Source organism: Leguminivora glycinivorella, chromosome 8 (assembly GCF_023078275.1).
Source record: "Leguminivora glycinivorella isolate SPB_JAAS2020 chromosome 8, LegGlyc_1.1, whole genome shotgun sequence".
NCBI classification, from domain to species: Eukaryota; Metazoa; Arthropoda; class Insecta; order Lepidoptera; family Tortricidae; genus Leguminivora; species Leguminivora glycinivorella.
Window position 1 is genome coordinate 7,906,831 of NC_062978.1, and position 15,304 is coordinate 7,922,134.

The window sequence follows — 15,304 nt, forward strand, 5'->3', positions numbered from 1 at the left end:
AACTATTTTATTTTGCATAGATTTCGCGTCACTTGCAACTGATTTCAATGGTAATATAGAAGTGCTAATTTCTGGTGTTTTAACGGTATTCACGGTGTGAATTTTATTTATGCCAGATGTTTTAACTGAATTTTCTTGAATTTCACTGTCGCTCAATTTTAATTTCAATGGTATTGAATAGTCAGTACTAATTTTGCTCTTTTCTGTATATTGCATTGGACTGACCTTTCTTAAGCATATATTTTCCTTTCTTAATGATTTATCCTCTAACGAAGCGTTTACAATACTACTAGGTTCTGACTGGACATTTTTGTTTACATCTACATAACTTTTATTACTTGGTGAATTAGCGGATAATGGATCTATTTTGGAAAAAATAGACGTAGCACTTAATTTAGAAACTTGTTGAGATGCTGATATATTTATTGAACTTTGTGTTATATTGTCTCCTTTCATCTGTTTTGTTGAGTGAGCATCTTTTAATCTGACTGACTCCTCTGTCGGAATTTTACTAATGCTTGATATTTGTGTTGTTGTTGTACAGTTTGGTTTACTTACTTTAATAATATTGTCATTTTCTTTATTTTTTAAATATGTTGATGTCACATTAGAGGTATCGCTCTTATTTAGCGACACGTTGATGTCTATTGTTTTAGATGCATTAGGAACTGAAGTTACCTTTGACGCTAGGGATATTACTGCGTCCTTACTTTTATCACTCTCGTTAAGATTAGCGCCTGTTTTTACAATCCCGCCTTCGATGGTTGATAAAATAGGAACTGGTGTCACCTGCACTGGTTCCAATTGCTGGATTTTGCCGTCCGTATGTATTTTCGCTGTAGTAAATATTAAAGGGCTCGGACTGTATACCGAAGTTTTACTTGTATCCACATCAACAAGTATTTGGGTTTTAGCTGTAATTGAATTTTTTATTCCATCTGAGGTATTGAAGACACTTGTATTCATACTATTACGAATAGATGCAGCCGATAGAGATTGGCTATGGTCCTTTAAACCATTACCAATATGCGCAGTGTTTGCCGTTAAATCACTGATTGAAGGCTTTGCAACTGATTCATCAGCAAGTAATTTATCTTTGTCATTGTCTTTCGCATTTGCAAAATCAGTCTTTGACAATAATAATTTGGCACTTTGTTTTTCAATTTCACTTTGCTCTTTACTCTTAAGCAGCAACGGTTCATTTGCAGTGTCATCGCTTTCATTGGTAAAATTCTGCACTTTTCTCTTAATTGAATTTTTGGTGGATTTTAAAATACCTTGACCACATTTTTTGATCTCATTTTCAATGCCACTAGTTATTGATGTGTTATCGCCGCCGTCCTGGGACGCCTGGAACAAAAACATATTTGTCTTGGGAATTAAATCTGAATATGCCAGTGTGCTAGAAAACATGAAACGGATTATCGAATTTACTTAGATTTTTTGCATTAAAAATGGTCCTATTTTGGAATACAGCTAGATGTGTGTGCAGGGGTCAAGCACCGCGGTCCCGCAACACTACGGGTGGCCGTGGAGCAGCAGTACCGATGGCGACGGTTTAATAGGCTCAAAGCGCCCCATCATTGAGCACGCCCTTACATTGACCGGTAGGCCCATAATGGTCGTAATCTATATGTTATATGTACCTTGCGCATGGCGATCAGAGGGTGTGCGTGCAGGGGTCAAGCGCCGCGGTCGCGCAGCACGGGCCGGCCGTGCAACAGCAGCACCGGCGGCGACAGTTCAGGCTCGGAGCGTCGCGCGATAGTGCATGCCCCTGCACTGACTGGCGGACCCCATTCGTCGGTCGGACGGGCGAGTACGCGAGCTTTCTGTAAAAGTGATAAGATCTTGACATACAACATACACAATATAACATATGTCACATATGTGGATGCTTAGATGTGATTAATACGGAGAAGTTTGTTACATTTACTTTTAGAACAGAAAAAGTGGAGCCGTCTGACAATATATGGGATTGATAAACTGTCATGGCTTGTTGACATTGATAACTTTGACTTTACCAATTATTTATAAAGACAATAAACTATGAAAAAAGTTAGAAACCTCCATAATAGTGAGGTCGTCAGGGCCACTGCAAATCTTGTCGATAGCCATGATGACGAAGACAACCACTGGCAGCACGCCCAGCGTCCAACCGATGGCGTCCGCCCACATCGGGTACACGTAGTGGCCGTACGACGCGGGCTTGTATTCGATCCAGTTGAACACGAGGATGAACTGCAAAAACATTTTCACATGCCACTGTTATTAATAACTAGAAAATTCTCACATATTTCCTACCACTTTTATTGGTAAATACAGGAATTCCTAACATATACTTACGTATGTATTCATATCACCCACAGCCTAGACCTCCGCCCGATCATAAGCTGGACGTCGCGGCAGAACAGAAAGTATTTTCTGATGAAAAAACTCAGCCTGGAATGCCGGCCGATCATGCACTAGATGTTATGGTCATGGCAAAACTTCTCGGCGTAGTATTTATGTAGATCCACGTGATCAGGATGCACTACTATGTTATTTCTAAGAATCTTTTTCAGTATCGTTGGTACAAAGACTGGGGTCCATTATAAATTCAAGCTAGTGATTAAGTTATTTCAATGTTACTACAAACCACCAAAGCAGCCGGCGTGATACACCGCCACATGGAGCTCCAGAAGATGACCCACAGCCGAGACTGTTTCCCGATCATGCGCTGGATGTCTCGGCAGAACTTCTCGGCGCCGTAGATCCATGCGATCAGGATGCACTCGCCGATGGCGATAATCAGCACTGACCAGTTGGCCGCGTACTTGTCCATCAGCTGCAGCCAGTACATCCCACTCTGGAATAGACATTAGTTATTACATATTAATAGGCGAATTATTAGCAAGCTACCGTCCTTCGGTCTTCCCACTAGTCTCTGTAAATGGGTATCTGACTTCCTGAGGGATAGATCGATTCGGGTTGTCATTATGGCTGCTCGTCCGATCTATTGGCTTTGCTTTTGCGACCCTCTTCCTGCTCCATATAAACGACCTGCTGAAGCCAGGTGGGTAATTCTCAAAATAGTGGCATCGTACCCTGCCATCACGTTTTTGAATAGAAAGTATGCGAAATATATAATTTTCACATATAATTAAAATTTTCATAAGTAGGCATTAACGTGACACATCGAGGCCAACACATATTTTTTCTATAAATATATTACTTTTGTAAAAAAAAATAAAGAAGACCGTTTTCTACTGTACCCTGCCTTGTCACAACGCGACACTGCTCAAGTTTTCGCTCTATAGATTATTAAATTGCAGTTTTATGATAATAAAATATCATTTTTGTAGAGAATACACTACTATATTCTTAAATATACGTTGCACGGGATGTTTCGATTACTTTTGAACACTAATTTTCACCTTCAAAGTTTGTCCAGCGATATTTTCTCCATATCCTGTGCGTCCGCGGTATTGCACCTCACTCACACACAGAAAGTCTTATTGAGGCCCTAATATACGTAAAACACGTAGCCAGTATGGTTCTAGCCGCCGGTGTAAAGGTTTGTGTGTGAGGTGCTGCGGTCTTGTGGTTAGAAGTTTTCAAAGTGTGACGTTCGGAGTTTGTAACAGGTATGTCCACTTTATTCCGGCATGATTATTTTAAAATATTAATACGGCAGTTTTTTTACCAATAACATTTTAATGTTGTATTGAAGTATAACTATGTATATTAAAATTATGACAGTTGTATTATCAACAGTTTCGGAGATAATATCTAGTTAATCGGATTTTCACTACACCCTGTGTAACTTTATCCTGCCATCACTCTGCAGGGTAAAGTGACTGTTGACAGGATAAAGAAACACAAGTAAAAAAAGCTATTTTGACATGGTTTTTACTAACTTGCAATGTATGTATGTATGTTTGTATGTATGTTGAGGTCAAATCTTGCAACCCAATTTGAAGCAGAAATATTCAACCGACTGAGCTGAAATTTTGTATACACGCTGCGGATGACGTTCGCATATAAGCGCCGATATGGGGCATTGGGTCCTTCGATATTGGGCAATAGTCTGCTCAGCGCCGAAGCTGTCCCGACGAGGCTAGGAACCAATTTGATAAAATGTTCCTCGGAGTACCAATTTTGGTTTGAATTTAAGCCCAAGTACTTAATTTGGGGCGTAAGAGGGACCGCTTCACCGCCAATAGGCAAGGCAACATCCCTATCGCTCTTGCATTATAGGCATTACAGAACCAGATTGCATTTCGATCGGCGTATAGCGTCAACGATTATCATTTTGGCTAGGTCGGCAGCAATCACTTTCTTCGGGCAGAAGCCAACCTTTCCTTCGACAACCACGTCATCGGTCGTGGCAAGTAGCACCGCAAGCCCAAACAAATTAATGCGCCTAACTGTGAGCTCAGTTGCCACTGTGGCTCTCCTTATTATCCTGGTACTTTCTTCCCCTCACGGCTACTATTGTGTCATCGGCATAACAAATGGTGATCATGCGGAGAAGTTGGACTACTCTGATAGCCAAGTCAAAGCCAATGCTCCAGAGCAGGCGCCCAGTACCGACCCCTGTGGAAAACTGTGGGTAGGTTATGATTATTATGAATATGCATGTGGGTAAGAAGAAGAATAAAGAAGTCAGTCTTGATTTAAGCACGTAGTCTCATTGACCTGTCCCTATAAATTTATATGGCGCAGCCGGTAGGAACACCACACTCCATTCGTCTTTCTAGGCATCTTCCTCCTGATTCATTGAGCAGTACTCTATCTGCAAGGTAGAATAGGCGCATCGTGGAAGCAATGCGCCTATTTTATTACCACATAAGGAAGAAAGCCGAAGTAATTGGCAATGTCAAGAGATACTGCGATAGCTGCCTTTTCTCTGCTACCAGACCGCTGTATTTATGCAGCGCATCAATTGCGTCTATCGCTCCTCCCAGAACCCGATCTCTGATGTTTGGGCACGTGTCTTTCAAAATGCGTGCACAGCAGTAGATGAGACTTACGATGATGCGCTCAACATCGTGCCAGTTTCATCTAGGAGGGCAATGGGACGGTATCCTAAGGGACAGTCAGCTGGACTACCCTTTTTTCGAAAGGCACAGTCTGCCCACCTTCCAACGAGAATTTATACCCTCTCGGAGGCAGTCGTCAATGTGGCCACGTAATCTACTTCCAAGATGTTTAAAGAGCCAAGGCACACCGTCCGGCCCTAGAGTGGCCCTCATTTTAAATACTGACCTCATTATCTCGACATCTGTTACCAAGGAGACATCAAGGAGACGAACCAATTCTTCCACTGGGGCAGCCATTGCAGGCATTACATGCACAAGTACAACTCACATTGTGAATCATGATATGTGCTTTGTTGCTTTACAAGACTGTGATTGTAGGTACTTATTTATTTATTCTTTATTGCACATAACTAACTAACTAGTATGGCACTGTGATCCAAAGAGGATCTTGGCCTCCAAAACGAGAGCACGCCACTTATCCCGATCCTGCGCAGCTTCCTGCCAATTATCGGCTTGTAGCTGACACAGATCCGCCATCACGCTGTCTCCCCAGCGGTATCTGGGCCGACCCGCCCATAAAAAAGTACAAAATGGTGTACATAATGCCTTAAGGCATTCTCTACCAGTCAAACACTGCAGGCATCGTGACTGAAAATAATAATCAGATATCACTTACTGTACTTCAACTGTTTTGAATAAAAAATAATGGATATTGTTTAAAAAAATACTTTTTTTGCTTTTGTTTCTACTTAAAGAAAAAAATTGAATCCTAACGAAATCATAATAGTCGATATACGTTGAATTATTAGTGGTAAACTTGTTTTTTTATTCAAACTCTCTTTATCCTGCCACGTTTTCCCTGCTACCCTGTCTATTCACTTTCTCCTGTATGTCTAAAATTTCAACTCGCTATAAGTTCTACGTTTTTACGACTATTTCGTTCCCTCCTGCAAATTCCGTATCATTGATGCACTCAAAAACATATTTAAATCCAAAAAGGTACAAAAAACCATTTTCATTTTTTTTCATTCACTTTACCCTGACGGTGCCACTTTTTTGAGAACGAACCAGGTACGTTCGGATATGCAGATGATACGACGGTTGTAGAAAGCTACATACCCGACTCACGAGCTAGTGGAGTCCAGATTCAGTCACTCAGGGAGGCAATGGTCGAACGCATGAACGAATCACTGAAGGCAGTCTCCGATTGGGGTGAAGTCAATTTGGTTACGTTCAATGCTAGTAAGACTCAGGCGTGTCTTATCTCTGCTAAAAGGAGTCCATTCCACCTTACTCTTACGTTCCGAGATGTATCCCTTCCGATTACCGAAAATCTTGAGCTTCTCGGAATCTCACTGACTTCGAAACTTAACTTCGGCCCGCACATTGAGTCGAAAGCTCGTTTAGCTGCAAAAAAGTTGGGCATCCTCAACAAGGTGACGCATTATTTTACACCTAGGCAGCTGCTCGACCTCTACCATTCGTCATTCTTCAATGACGACGAGCTAACCAATTCTCGACTACATAGCCTAGAGCATCGTCGGGAGGTTGCCAGCTTATCGGTATTTTACAGGATACATTTCGGAGAATGCGCTGAGGAACTGTATAACCTTGTTCCTCCGTCCCTATTTCACCATAGGACCACCAGACAATCGGCAATGCGGCATCGCTTCACGGTTAGTGTTCCAAAAATACGCACTAAGCGTTTCGCTTCAACATTTCTTTTGCGAACCGCCAAGGAGTGGAATGCTCTGCCTGAGTCTGTGTTTCCGCATGAGTACAATCCAGGTCTCTTTAAAGCAAGAGTAAATAGGTTTCTCATAGGTAAACGTGCTTCACCGTAGACCGCATCATCACTTACCATCAGGTGTGATCGTGGTCAAACGTCTACCTATTCATACTAAAAATAAAAAAATAAAGTATTTCGCTTTAAAAAAAAAAAGAAGGAAACTATATTTTAGCAGAAGATAATAACATAACCTTAAAATTTACTAAAATTATGAGTTGTGCTAAAACTGGGCCTCACTCAACTGAGCGTTATGGTATGAGACAGAAAGTCACACTCCACTCAAGAATTTTTTTTTTTTTTTTAATTTTGTTATGTCGAGGGTCCGGGAAATAGATTTGAAAAAAGTTAGATTAGAAAAAGTTAGATTTGAAAGATACAAAATGAGTATAAGTGGAGTTGGCCTGAGTCAATACTTTAATAAAAGAGAGACAACTTACGTTAGTAGTGAAGATTAGTCCTCCCAAATAGCCGCCCACAGCAACTGTCAGTACAACCCAGATTTTCTTTTGTCTTAAGTTAGGAAATCTATCCAAGATGGCGGTCGTTACGGTCTCCATAAGCGCAAACTAGAAAAGTAAAAGTACTGTTAGTAGTTCTAGTGCCTTTAAAAATTAAATGGAAACTATATTTCAGTAAAAAGTACCTGAGAATCGAGTCCAAGAGTCAGCAACATCACAAAGAAGAGGATAGACCAAAGTGGCGAGACTGGCAACCTTGTCACTACTTCAGGGTACACAATGAATGCCAGGCCAGCTCCCTGGTCAACGACTTTGTCCACTTCTACTTCCAGCTCGTGCGCAAGAAATCCGATCACGGAGAAAATTACTAGTCCGGCGAAAAATGATGTTCCTATGTTGGAGGCCGCGACTATCAACGAGTCACTGGAATGCAAGAAATTTAATTACATGTAAAGCGAAAAGTATTCAATGAAAAAAAATCTATTATCAATTTCGAATAACGTCGGTTCGGTTCATCAATTCCGATCCGATACGTCGCTGAATGTAATATCTTAAATATAACAGAAAAATCGTTGAGTTCACTTACGTGTAGCAGTTGTTTGAGAATTTATTATAAGACGATAAAGTAATGAGACCACCCCATGCCGGGCTAAGGGCGAAGAATATTTGCACTGCAGCGTCACCCCACACCTGTTGAAATATATCACCATTATTAACGCATTAAAAATGAACTTAAATACTTCTACTTTCTCATACAATTTTCAAACAAAAGAATTTCAGACCTTTTGATAATTCACCTATGGTCAAATTTCACTACTTCACCAGCAAAAAATGTTATGAGGTGGAATCTCGGGTGGAATGTATGTAATATAACACCAAACAATAATAATTGATAAATGAAGAATGATCAATATAAACAAAACTATCAATAAATAGTATTTTATACAATCGTGATATAATATAAAGCTTTTCAGTCGAGTACCATCTTTAGGCCACGAAGCTTGCTGAGTGGCCTAATAGTACGGTACGAGAGTGAAAAGCTTAATTATATCACTATTGTATACGATACTTTTTCTATGAGTCATCATCTTCATCATCAGTGGACGAAAAATATCATCATTCAAGTTAAAATTAATGTTAATAGCGTCGTTCACCGTTGTATCAATATCGAATTACCTGGCAACCAATTGTTTGTAATAACCGTGATTGGTCGATAACGCGATAGATAAAAAAATGTGTTTCAGATGCACAAAAATTTGCCAGGTATCGCAAATTAGTATAGAACTTGTGAAGTGAAGTGTAATGAAATATTATAGTTGACTAAGTGTCAAAGACTATCCAACACTGAAAAGTCAGCACGTATAGTATGTGGTGTCCTAATTGACAGATTAAAGTCGACGAGAAGAAAAAAATATTTCTCTTACTTGAGCGTTAGCTAGTCGGGTGAAATCCGGGGTGAGATAGAATTTAATGCCGTGCCAAGCGCCTGGCAACGTCACTCCACGGAAGAACAGAATCACCAGCACAACGTACGGAAACAACGCAGTGAAATATACCACCTGAAAATATTAAAGTCAATTGAGGCTTAACTTACTTCAAATTCTGTTCAATGAATTCAGGAAGATTTTATAAATGTATATTTTATTTTGCGTCCGGTCTGGCGTAGTTAGTAGTGACCCTGCCTGCTAAGTCGCGGTCCCGGGTTCGAATCCCGGTAAGGGCATTTATTTGTGTGATGAACACATATAAGATAACGGACCCAATCATGGACAGTTTAAGAAAAAAATTCGCCTGTTTTTGATATTTCACTGATAAATGTAAAAATTCTACCGCTAAGCGTGTTAAATCTTGAATGTCCTATCCTTCTTTTACATTTCAAGCGTATTGCAGAATAGATACTCCTATTAGTTTCTTCAAAGTTAACAAATTAAAACTAGGTGTTTCTTCTCCAATTATGGACGGCAGTTCTCCAGTAATGGATCCCCCATTATGGACAGTGAAATATGTTTAAAATTTTACTTTTAAACCCAACTGATTCTCAATGAGTCAATTTTATATACCATAAATACAATTAGTTTGGGTTATTTTAACATAAGATTGTTTCTTGTAAATTTTGGTTTTGTAAATTGTTCCTTGTCCATCATAGGAGGTACGCAGTTTTTCGGTTCCAGTAATGGACACTCGCAAAATAACGCTATTTCTTTATATCTTTGGAGCAACAAACTAGTATGTTTTATACCTTATCTCATGTTTAATGCAGTAAGTAAAACGCATTCAAGTATAGGTACACCGAGTATTATTTTTTTATTATTTTATATATGAACACAACTCTCTTAGCAACATTACTAAGAATTCGTCTTGATATTTTTTTCAGTAAACTGGTGAATTTTATCTTGTCGCCAAATCCTTCAGAAATAACCGAATTGATTGAAACTTCAAAATGAAACAGCTCTACAACTCTAGTTTATGGTACATAGCCGTCAGTTTTTAGAAACTACATAATTTTAGATACTTATTTTTAAGGATTTGTGTTCTTTTTGTCCATAATGGCATCACCGTCCATTATGAGGTATTTTACCTTATTTGTTCCTGAGCCATGGATGTTTTTTATGTATATAAGTATGTATTTATCTATTTAACCCTTAAATGCATGGTGATGTATATATGCGTCATAAATATATTTGATGGCCCGTGGCTCGATATGTAGCTATCCAAAATCACATTTATTGCTTAATTATTATTCATTATTTATTATTATTTAATATACAATTAAAGAAATTAAATAATATAATGATTTACTATTTATTATTTAAGGATTAAGATGAAATGGCGGAAAAGTGTGAAATAACAGAACGATGGCGATTTTTAGTATGTGATTTAGGCTGATTTTTTCGGAGTTATTAATTAGTAATTAGTTTATGACTATGTTTAAACATTTTATCATAAAGGTTTCATAAATAGTGTACTTTTTTAATAGTAGTATTTTTTTTTTAATAAAACTTACCAATTACGATATATTTATATAAATAAGATTTGGCCTATTTAACTTCTAACACTGATTTAATATAAAAATCGATCTTAAATATTTTTTTGTATTTTTTTCCCAGAGTCAGAAAACCATTGTCTATCACATATATTAATATCTCGTTAAAAGAAAAATTCATGCATTTTAAGGGTTGTCGTCGCCTAGCACCCATACAAGCTTTGCTTAGTTTGGGGCTAAGTTGATCTGTGTAAGGTGTCCCCCAATATTTATTTATTTTTATAAATAAATAAACTAAGATACACAACACACAACATTGACTACCATTATTCTAAATTTTAAATTTGTATATAAGATCCTAATTTATTAGATGCAGATATTTTTACAGCTGATAGTACTCGATCTCTGGAGTATATTGAAACATTATAGCTTTTACGATGTTTTTTTTGGAGAAAACGGAAAAACAAATTTGCTACGTAAAAACACCCTGTTTATGTGATTATTAAATGAAAACTCATTGAACAGATTCTAGTACCTCTTTTACGTACCACTTAACTGTAACTGGCCACTTCAATGACATGTGCAGTTTTCCCGCCGAACCTTTACGACATTTACAACAAACAATTGTTGACATGACAGACAGTGTTATTGTGACATGTGATAATGCACATGATGATTTTTTTTAGACGAAATTATAATTAATTTTTTTGTTAGGAAAATGAAATCAAAAAAGCTACATGAAAAGATTTCTTAATTTATATTTAAAGTTGCCCTGTGTGGCCTGTGTGGTGACGGGTTAAGAATTTCACCACCCCCTTTCTTCCCGTGGGTGTCGTAGAAGGCGACTATGGGATATGGGTTAAATAGTGGCGTAGGCGAGAGGCTGGCAACCTGTCACTGCAATGTCACAGTTTCGTTTTCTTTCAACCCCTTATTTGCCAAGAGTGGCACTGAAGCTTTAGTAGTTTCATGTGTTCTGCCTACCCCTTTATGGGATACAGGCGTGATTGTATGTTGTATGTTATATTTAAAGTTAATTATTTTAATGTAAAGTATCATGTGTTAAAATATCTGCAACTAATAAATTAGGACCTTATATATAAACTGTAACTGTTGACGTGTAATGTATATGAATATTATAATACTGTATGCTAGGAAAGCCCCCAGGATGGTCATATGTTTTAAATTGACTGGTTTTACAATAGTATTTTCCTAAAAGGATATTTTACTTATACGAAAATCTGTCAAGGAAAACGTTTTCAGCCAATTAGATAAAATTATTTAAATTACGCCTTCTCATATTTCTTATTGAATAACTAACTCTTGATACCCTATTCTGTAACTAATGAGGACACAAATTACCCTTTATGTAGCCCTCCTTCGTCTAACTCCTTAGTCTAAATCTAGTCTAGTATGCTAAATAATGTTAATACCTTTCCAGATGATTGCACGCCTTTACATAAGCAAAGGAAAACAATGACCCAAGCAGCTAATAAGCAAGCAGCCATGTCCAATCTTATATGGCCTGTCTCTTCTATCCCCGATGAGAGCCTGAGCACCTTATTACTGCAATAAAGGAAATTAAGCTACTTGATGAGGAGCTCATGCTACAGACTCAGATTCTTATGACTATAGTTAATAATATAAAATTCCGAAGATATTTAGATTTAAATGTTGCTGAATAAGTAGGTATTTCTCATGTCATTAATGTAATTTTACTGTTGTAATTGACTTGTAAAAAAGCCATTGAGGCCTACTTGCATACCTAGTATATTTTTTATTTTAGAATGATTTAGAATTATTGAATTGTTTGTAATTATCCCCCAATCGGGGTGGCTTCCTATGCCTTACTAGCTTCCGTTAGATTTTGAAATTGCAGTAACATAAACTTCCTGGCCTGTGGGGTTAAATTTTCTCGGTAACTTACGTAAAGTACTCCTCTGCTGGGGGTCGCCGCAGGGCCACGTCTGCTAATGCACTGATATTATGGGCGGCGGAGTATGTCTGGTTGTAACATTCTCTGAGATAATACGTTCCATTCTGTGTTTCACACAGGTCGGCTTCCTCATACGAATAGCAATCTAAAATAAGAAAGGTATCATTGTGTAAAGTATACATAGGGCTACCCGCTACAGGCACAGTTTCTCAAAGCGTCATTACAATAATTATAGGGAGAAAATTAACACTTTATATTGTTATGACTAAAATTATGCGACGGCATCAATATCACACATGTATATATTAAAATACGACTAGGTACTACTCACGTTCGGTACTCCACTCCGCATCACAATTTTGCCACGGCAGGTGATAGAAAATGCTCTTGAACGAGACAAACATGTAGTATATAGTCCAGGCGATGATGAGATTGTAGTACAGCATTACTATGCTCGAGACGATGACCATGCCATAGCCAAGGCCACGAAAAAGTGGGCAGAACCTGTTATAGACGGCTACAGGGCCCAGGGCGGCATACTGCCCAAAGGACAGTTCCATGAACATAAGCGGGAGACCCGCTATGATAAGCATCACTGTAAACGGGATTAGGAATGCACCTGAAACAAAATTAACTCACGTCAAAACAATGTTTTTTGGTCTTCTCTGTTTGGCCTAAAGGTTGACTGGTAGAGAAATGCCATGTATTAAGTTCGCCTTTTGTAACTGTATATTTTTACTGTGCAATAAAGTTAAAAAAAAATGTTCATTCACGTCACAAAATACTAATTTAATATAGTATTTACTCGTAATACTTAAATGAATGATGCTGAATGCAGTAAAGGAAATGAAGTCGAAACAGTCGTACTTCAAACCAATAACCAAGCACAACGAGTGGAGATTAAACTGCGACTTTGTACATTTCTTCCGTCTTTTATTTCAAAATAGAATTTTGAAGCAAATAAGTATGGTGCTACTGACTGCTAACTGATTCATATTGATCGTGATTGTGTCATTCACAAAGATGCACGCTTTGACACATAATGTCATGTCAATAAAGAATAGATTAGACAAATTTTTGCGTTATCGTGGATGGCACTCTAGCTAACGCATGAAGCAACTAAAATTGGCACCCAACGTGGGGACAAATGTTGCAATTATTTACAAGGAGTAAACGTGTAGAATTTTTATGTAGGTTATTTTTTGTCGGAACTAATCCGATGTCCACTTTGAAAGATTTTGAAGAGGTATTTCGTGTGAGAGTGGACACCTTTCGGCGGCGGGTTATCTTTTAACTCTACTTAATTCCATTTTTTACTTTCTTTTCCGCAGCGTGCACATGACCAACGCTTTCCGCGGGTAACTGGTCAGAACAGCCAGGTTTCCTTATGGAAAGCGTTCGTTACCCTCAAGCTCTTCTGTGATACGGACTGCAAAGGAATGGAATGCGCTCCCAGAAAAATAAGACCTCGGTCTCTTTAAAGCTAGAGTGAATAGGCTATTTGGAGAATTGGCGAGGCTCCATCTTAGACTCTGTCTTCACTTTCCATCAGGTGTGACTAGGGTCAATCGCCGATCAATCAGTGGGCCTTTTGTCATGCGTTTGAGGAGATAACTGTACCTCCCCCGTTGTTGTAGCAGAGGGTAGGGAAGCGCCACGTTGCCAAAGCCCGACGCTGTAGCCTAGCAGTTGACAGTAGGGAAGTCGAACCGGCCCGTCCAGTTGCCCCGCTCAAGGCACTCCGCATCTGGCAGAGGCCTCTGCCGCAATCCAGTTCTTTACCGCCTGGTAAAAAAAGAGTTTGCTTCGGTACAAATAATAGAAGAGGTACTAACTAGCTTGAGGTGTGTTTATTACCCACGTGGGTTATACCCTCTAAAAAAGAACGTTGATGATAATTAAAATCAAACACAACCTTAGTTAGTCATTGGGATGCTATGAACGGTGAATGTGATACCATTGTTTCCAATAAGGGCTACCCCAGTGAAGAGCAACAGTGAAAGTCGGCTATCAGACAACTTTGTTGGCGTGATATACCGACACCTTCTTGAGCTTCATCAACTGCATTTGGTTATTTATGTGATATTGATAGCACCCAATAGACGTAAAGTAGGTGTTTCTAAAATTTTACAGACAAAACATTTTGTAAAACGTCAGAGTGAGCAGAGCAAGTCACAACTTTTTTATGATAAAATTTTAAGCAAAAATATTTTTGTTTTAGACTAGTTCAGACTACGCGAAACAACTAAATAAATTGGCGCCCAACGTGGGGCACATATAGAAGAGATTTCAAAATGTTGCAATTATTTACAAGGAATAAAGAGTAGTAGAGAAATTGACAACAGTACCTACTTACTAGAAACTTTTGCTCGTCACCCGACGAAATATTTTTCCTTCACTGCCTCCAATAGGATCATACCGATTGAAGATTTGTCATAAAGGACATGTTTTTGTGCAGAATTCCTTAAAAACATAAGTAGGATAAAACCTTTTTAGAAAAAAATCTCACACGCGGAATAAACTGCACATACGTATGACAAAACCCAACCAACTCAATTAGATGTGGGTGAGATACTGTCGCTCTATTCCAGTGCTAAACGCAACCTGCTATGAGCTGTGCTTAAACGGTCTATGCTAAGCCTGCGGAAGCGAGTTAAGAGGAAACAGGACGTTCGTATCAGGCCGTAATTTATCAATCCCGCTATCGAGTTGGTAAAATGCCCAACTGATTAATAGATACACCTACTAGATATACGAGTTCGCTTTGTAGCATATACATATCGTATACTTGTAAAATCATACTATTGCTTAAGAGCTGAGTCAGTTCGTCATTCTTCTCTCCACTCTCTTTGAATCATAAGCGTCGGTTGGATGAATATACTCAGGACTGCAGTTATTAATATGATTTTGAATATTTGCGTGTTTTGATAAACGATTAAATCTAGGTAATTTCTTACGGAGTCTGTTCGGAAATAGAAGAGTCGTCAAATAGATAGGGTCCGATACATTTCACGACTCTTTTCTTTCCGCTCTTTGCTTTTCTAACTAGGTATTTCCAGGTTTCAGAATAAACGGAAGATCAACACGAAACATCAGTTTCCGCATGTTGAACAA

General features: G+C 38.6%; 1 protein-coding gene across 1 annotated transcript; it reads right to left on the bottom strand.

Moving 5' to 3' along the window:
* Positions 1 to 1,261: 1,261 nt before the first annotated feature.
* Positions 1,262 to 14,257, bottom strand: LOC125228682 (sodium- and chloride-dependent glycine transporter 1-like). The gene is given in 15 exon segments (XM_048133337.1): positions 1,262 to 1,350; positions 1,647 to 1,832; positions 2,068 to 2,241; positions 2,639 to 2,848; positions 7,251 to 7,379; positions 7,457 to 7,694; positions 7,858 to 7,961; positions 8,696 to 8,830; positions 11,688 to 11,820; positions 12,182 to 12,335; positions 12,522 to 12,809; positions 13,811 to 13,855; positions 13,858 to 13,888; positions 13,891 to 13,950; positions 14,228 to 14,257. Coding segments are annotated over 14 exon segments (1,881 nt in total). The 3' UTR covers positions 1,262 to 1,350; positions 1,647 to 1,682.
* Positions 14,258 to 15,304: the final 1,047 nt, after the last annotated feature.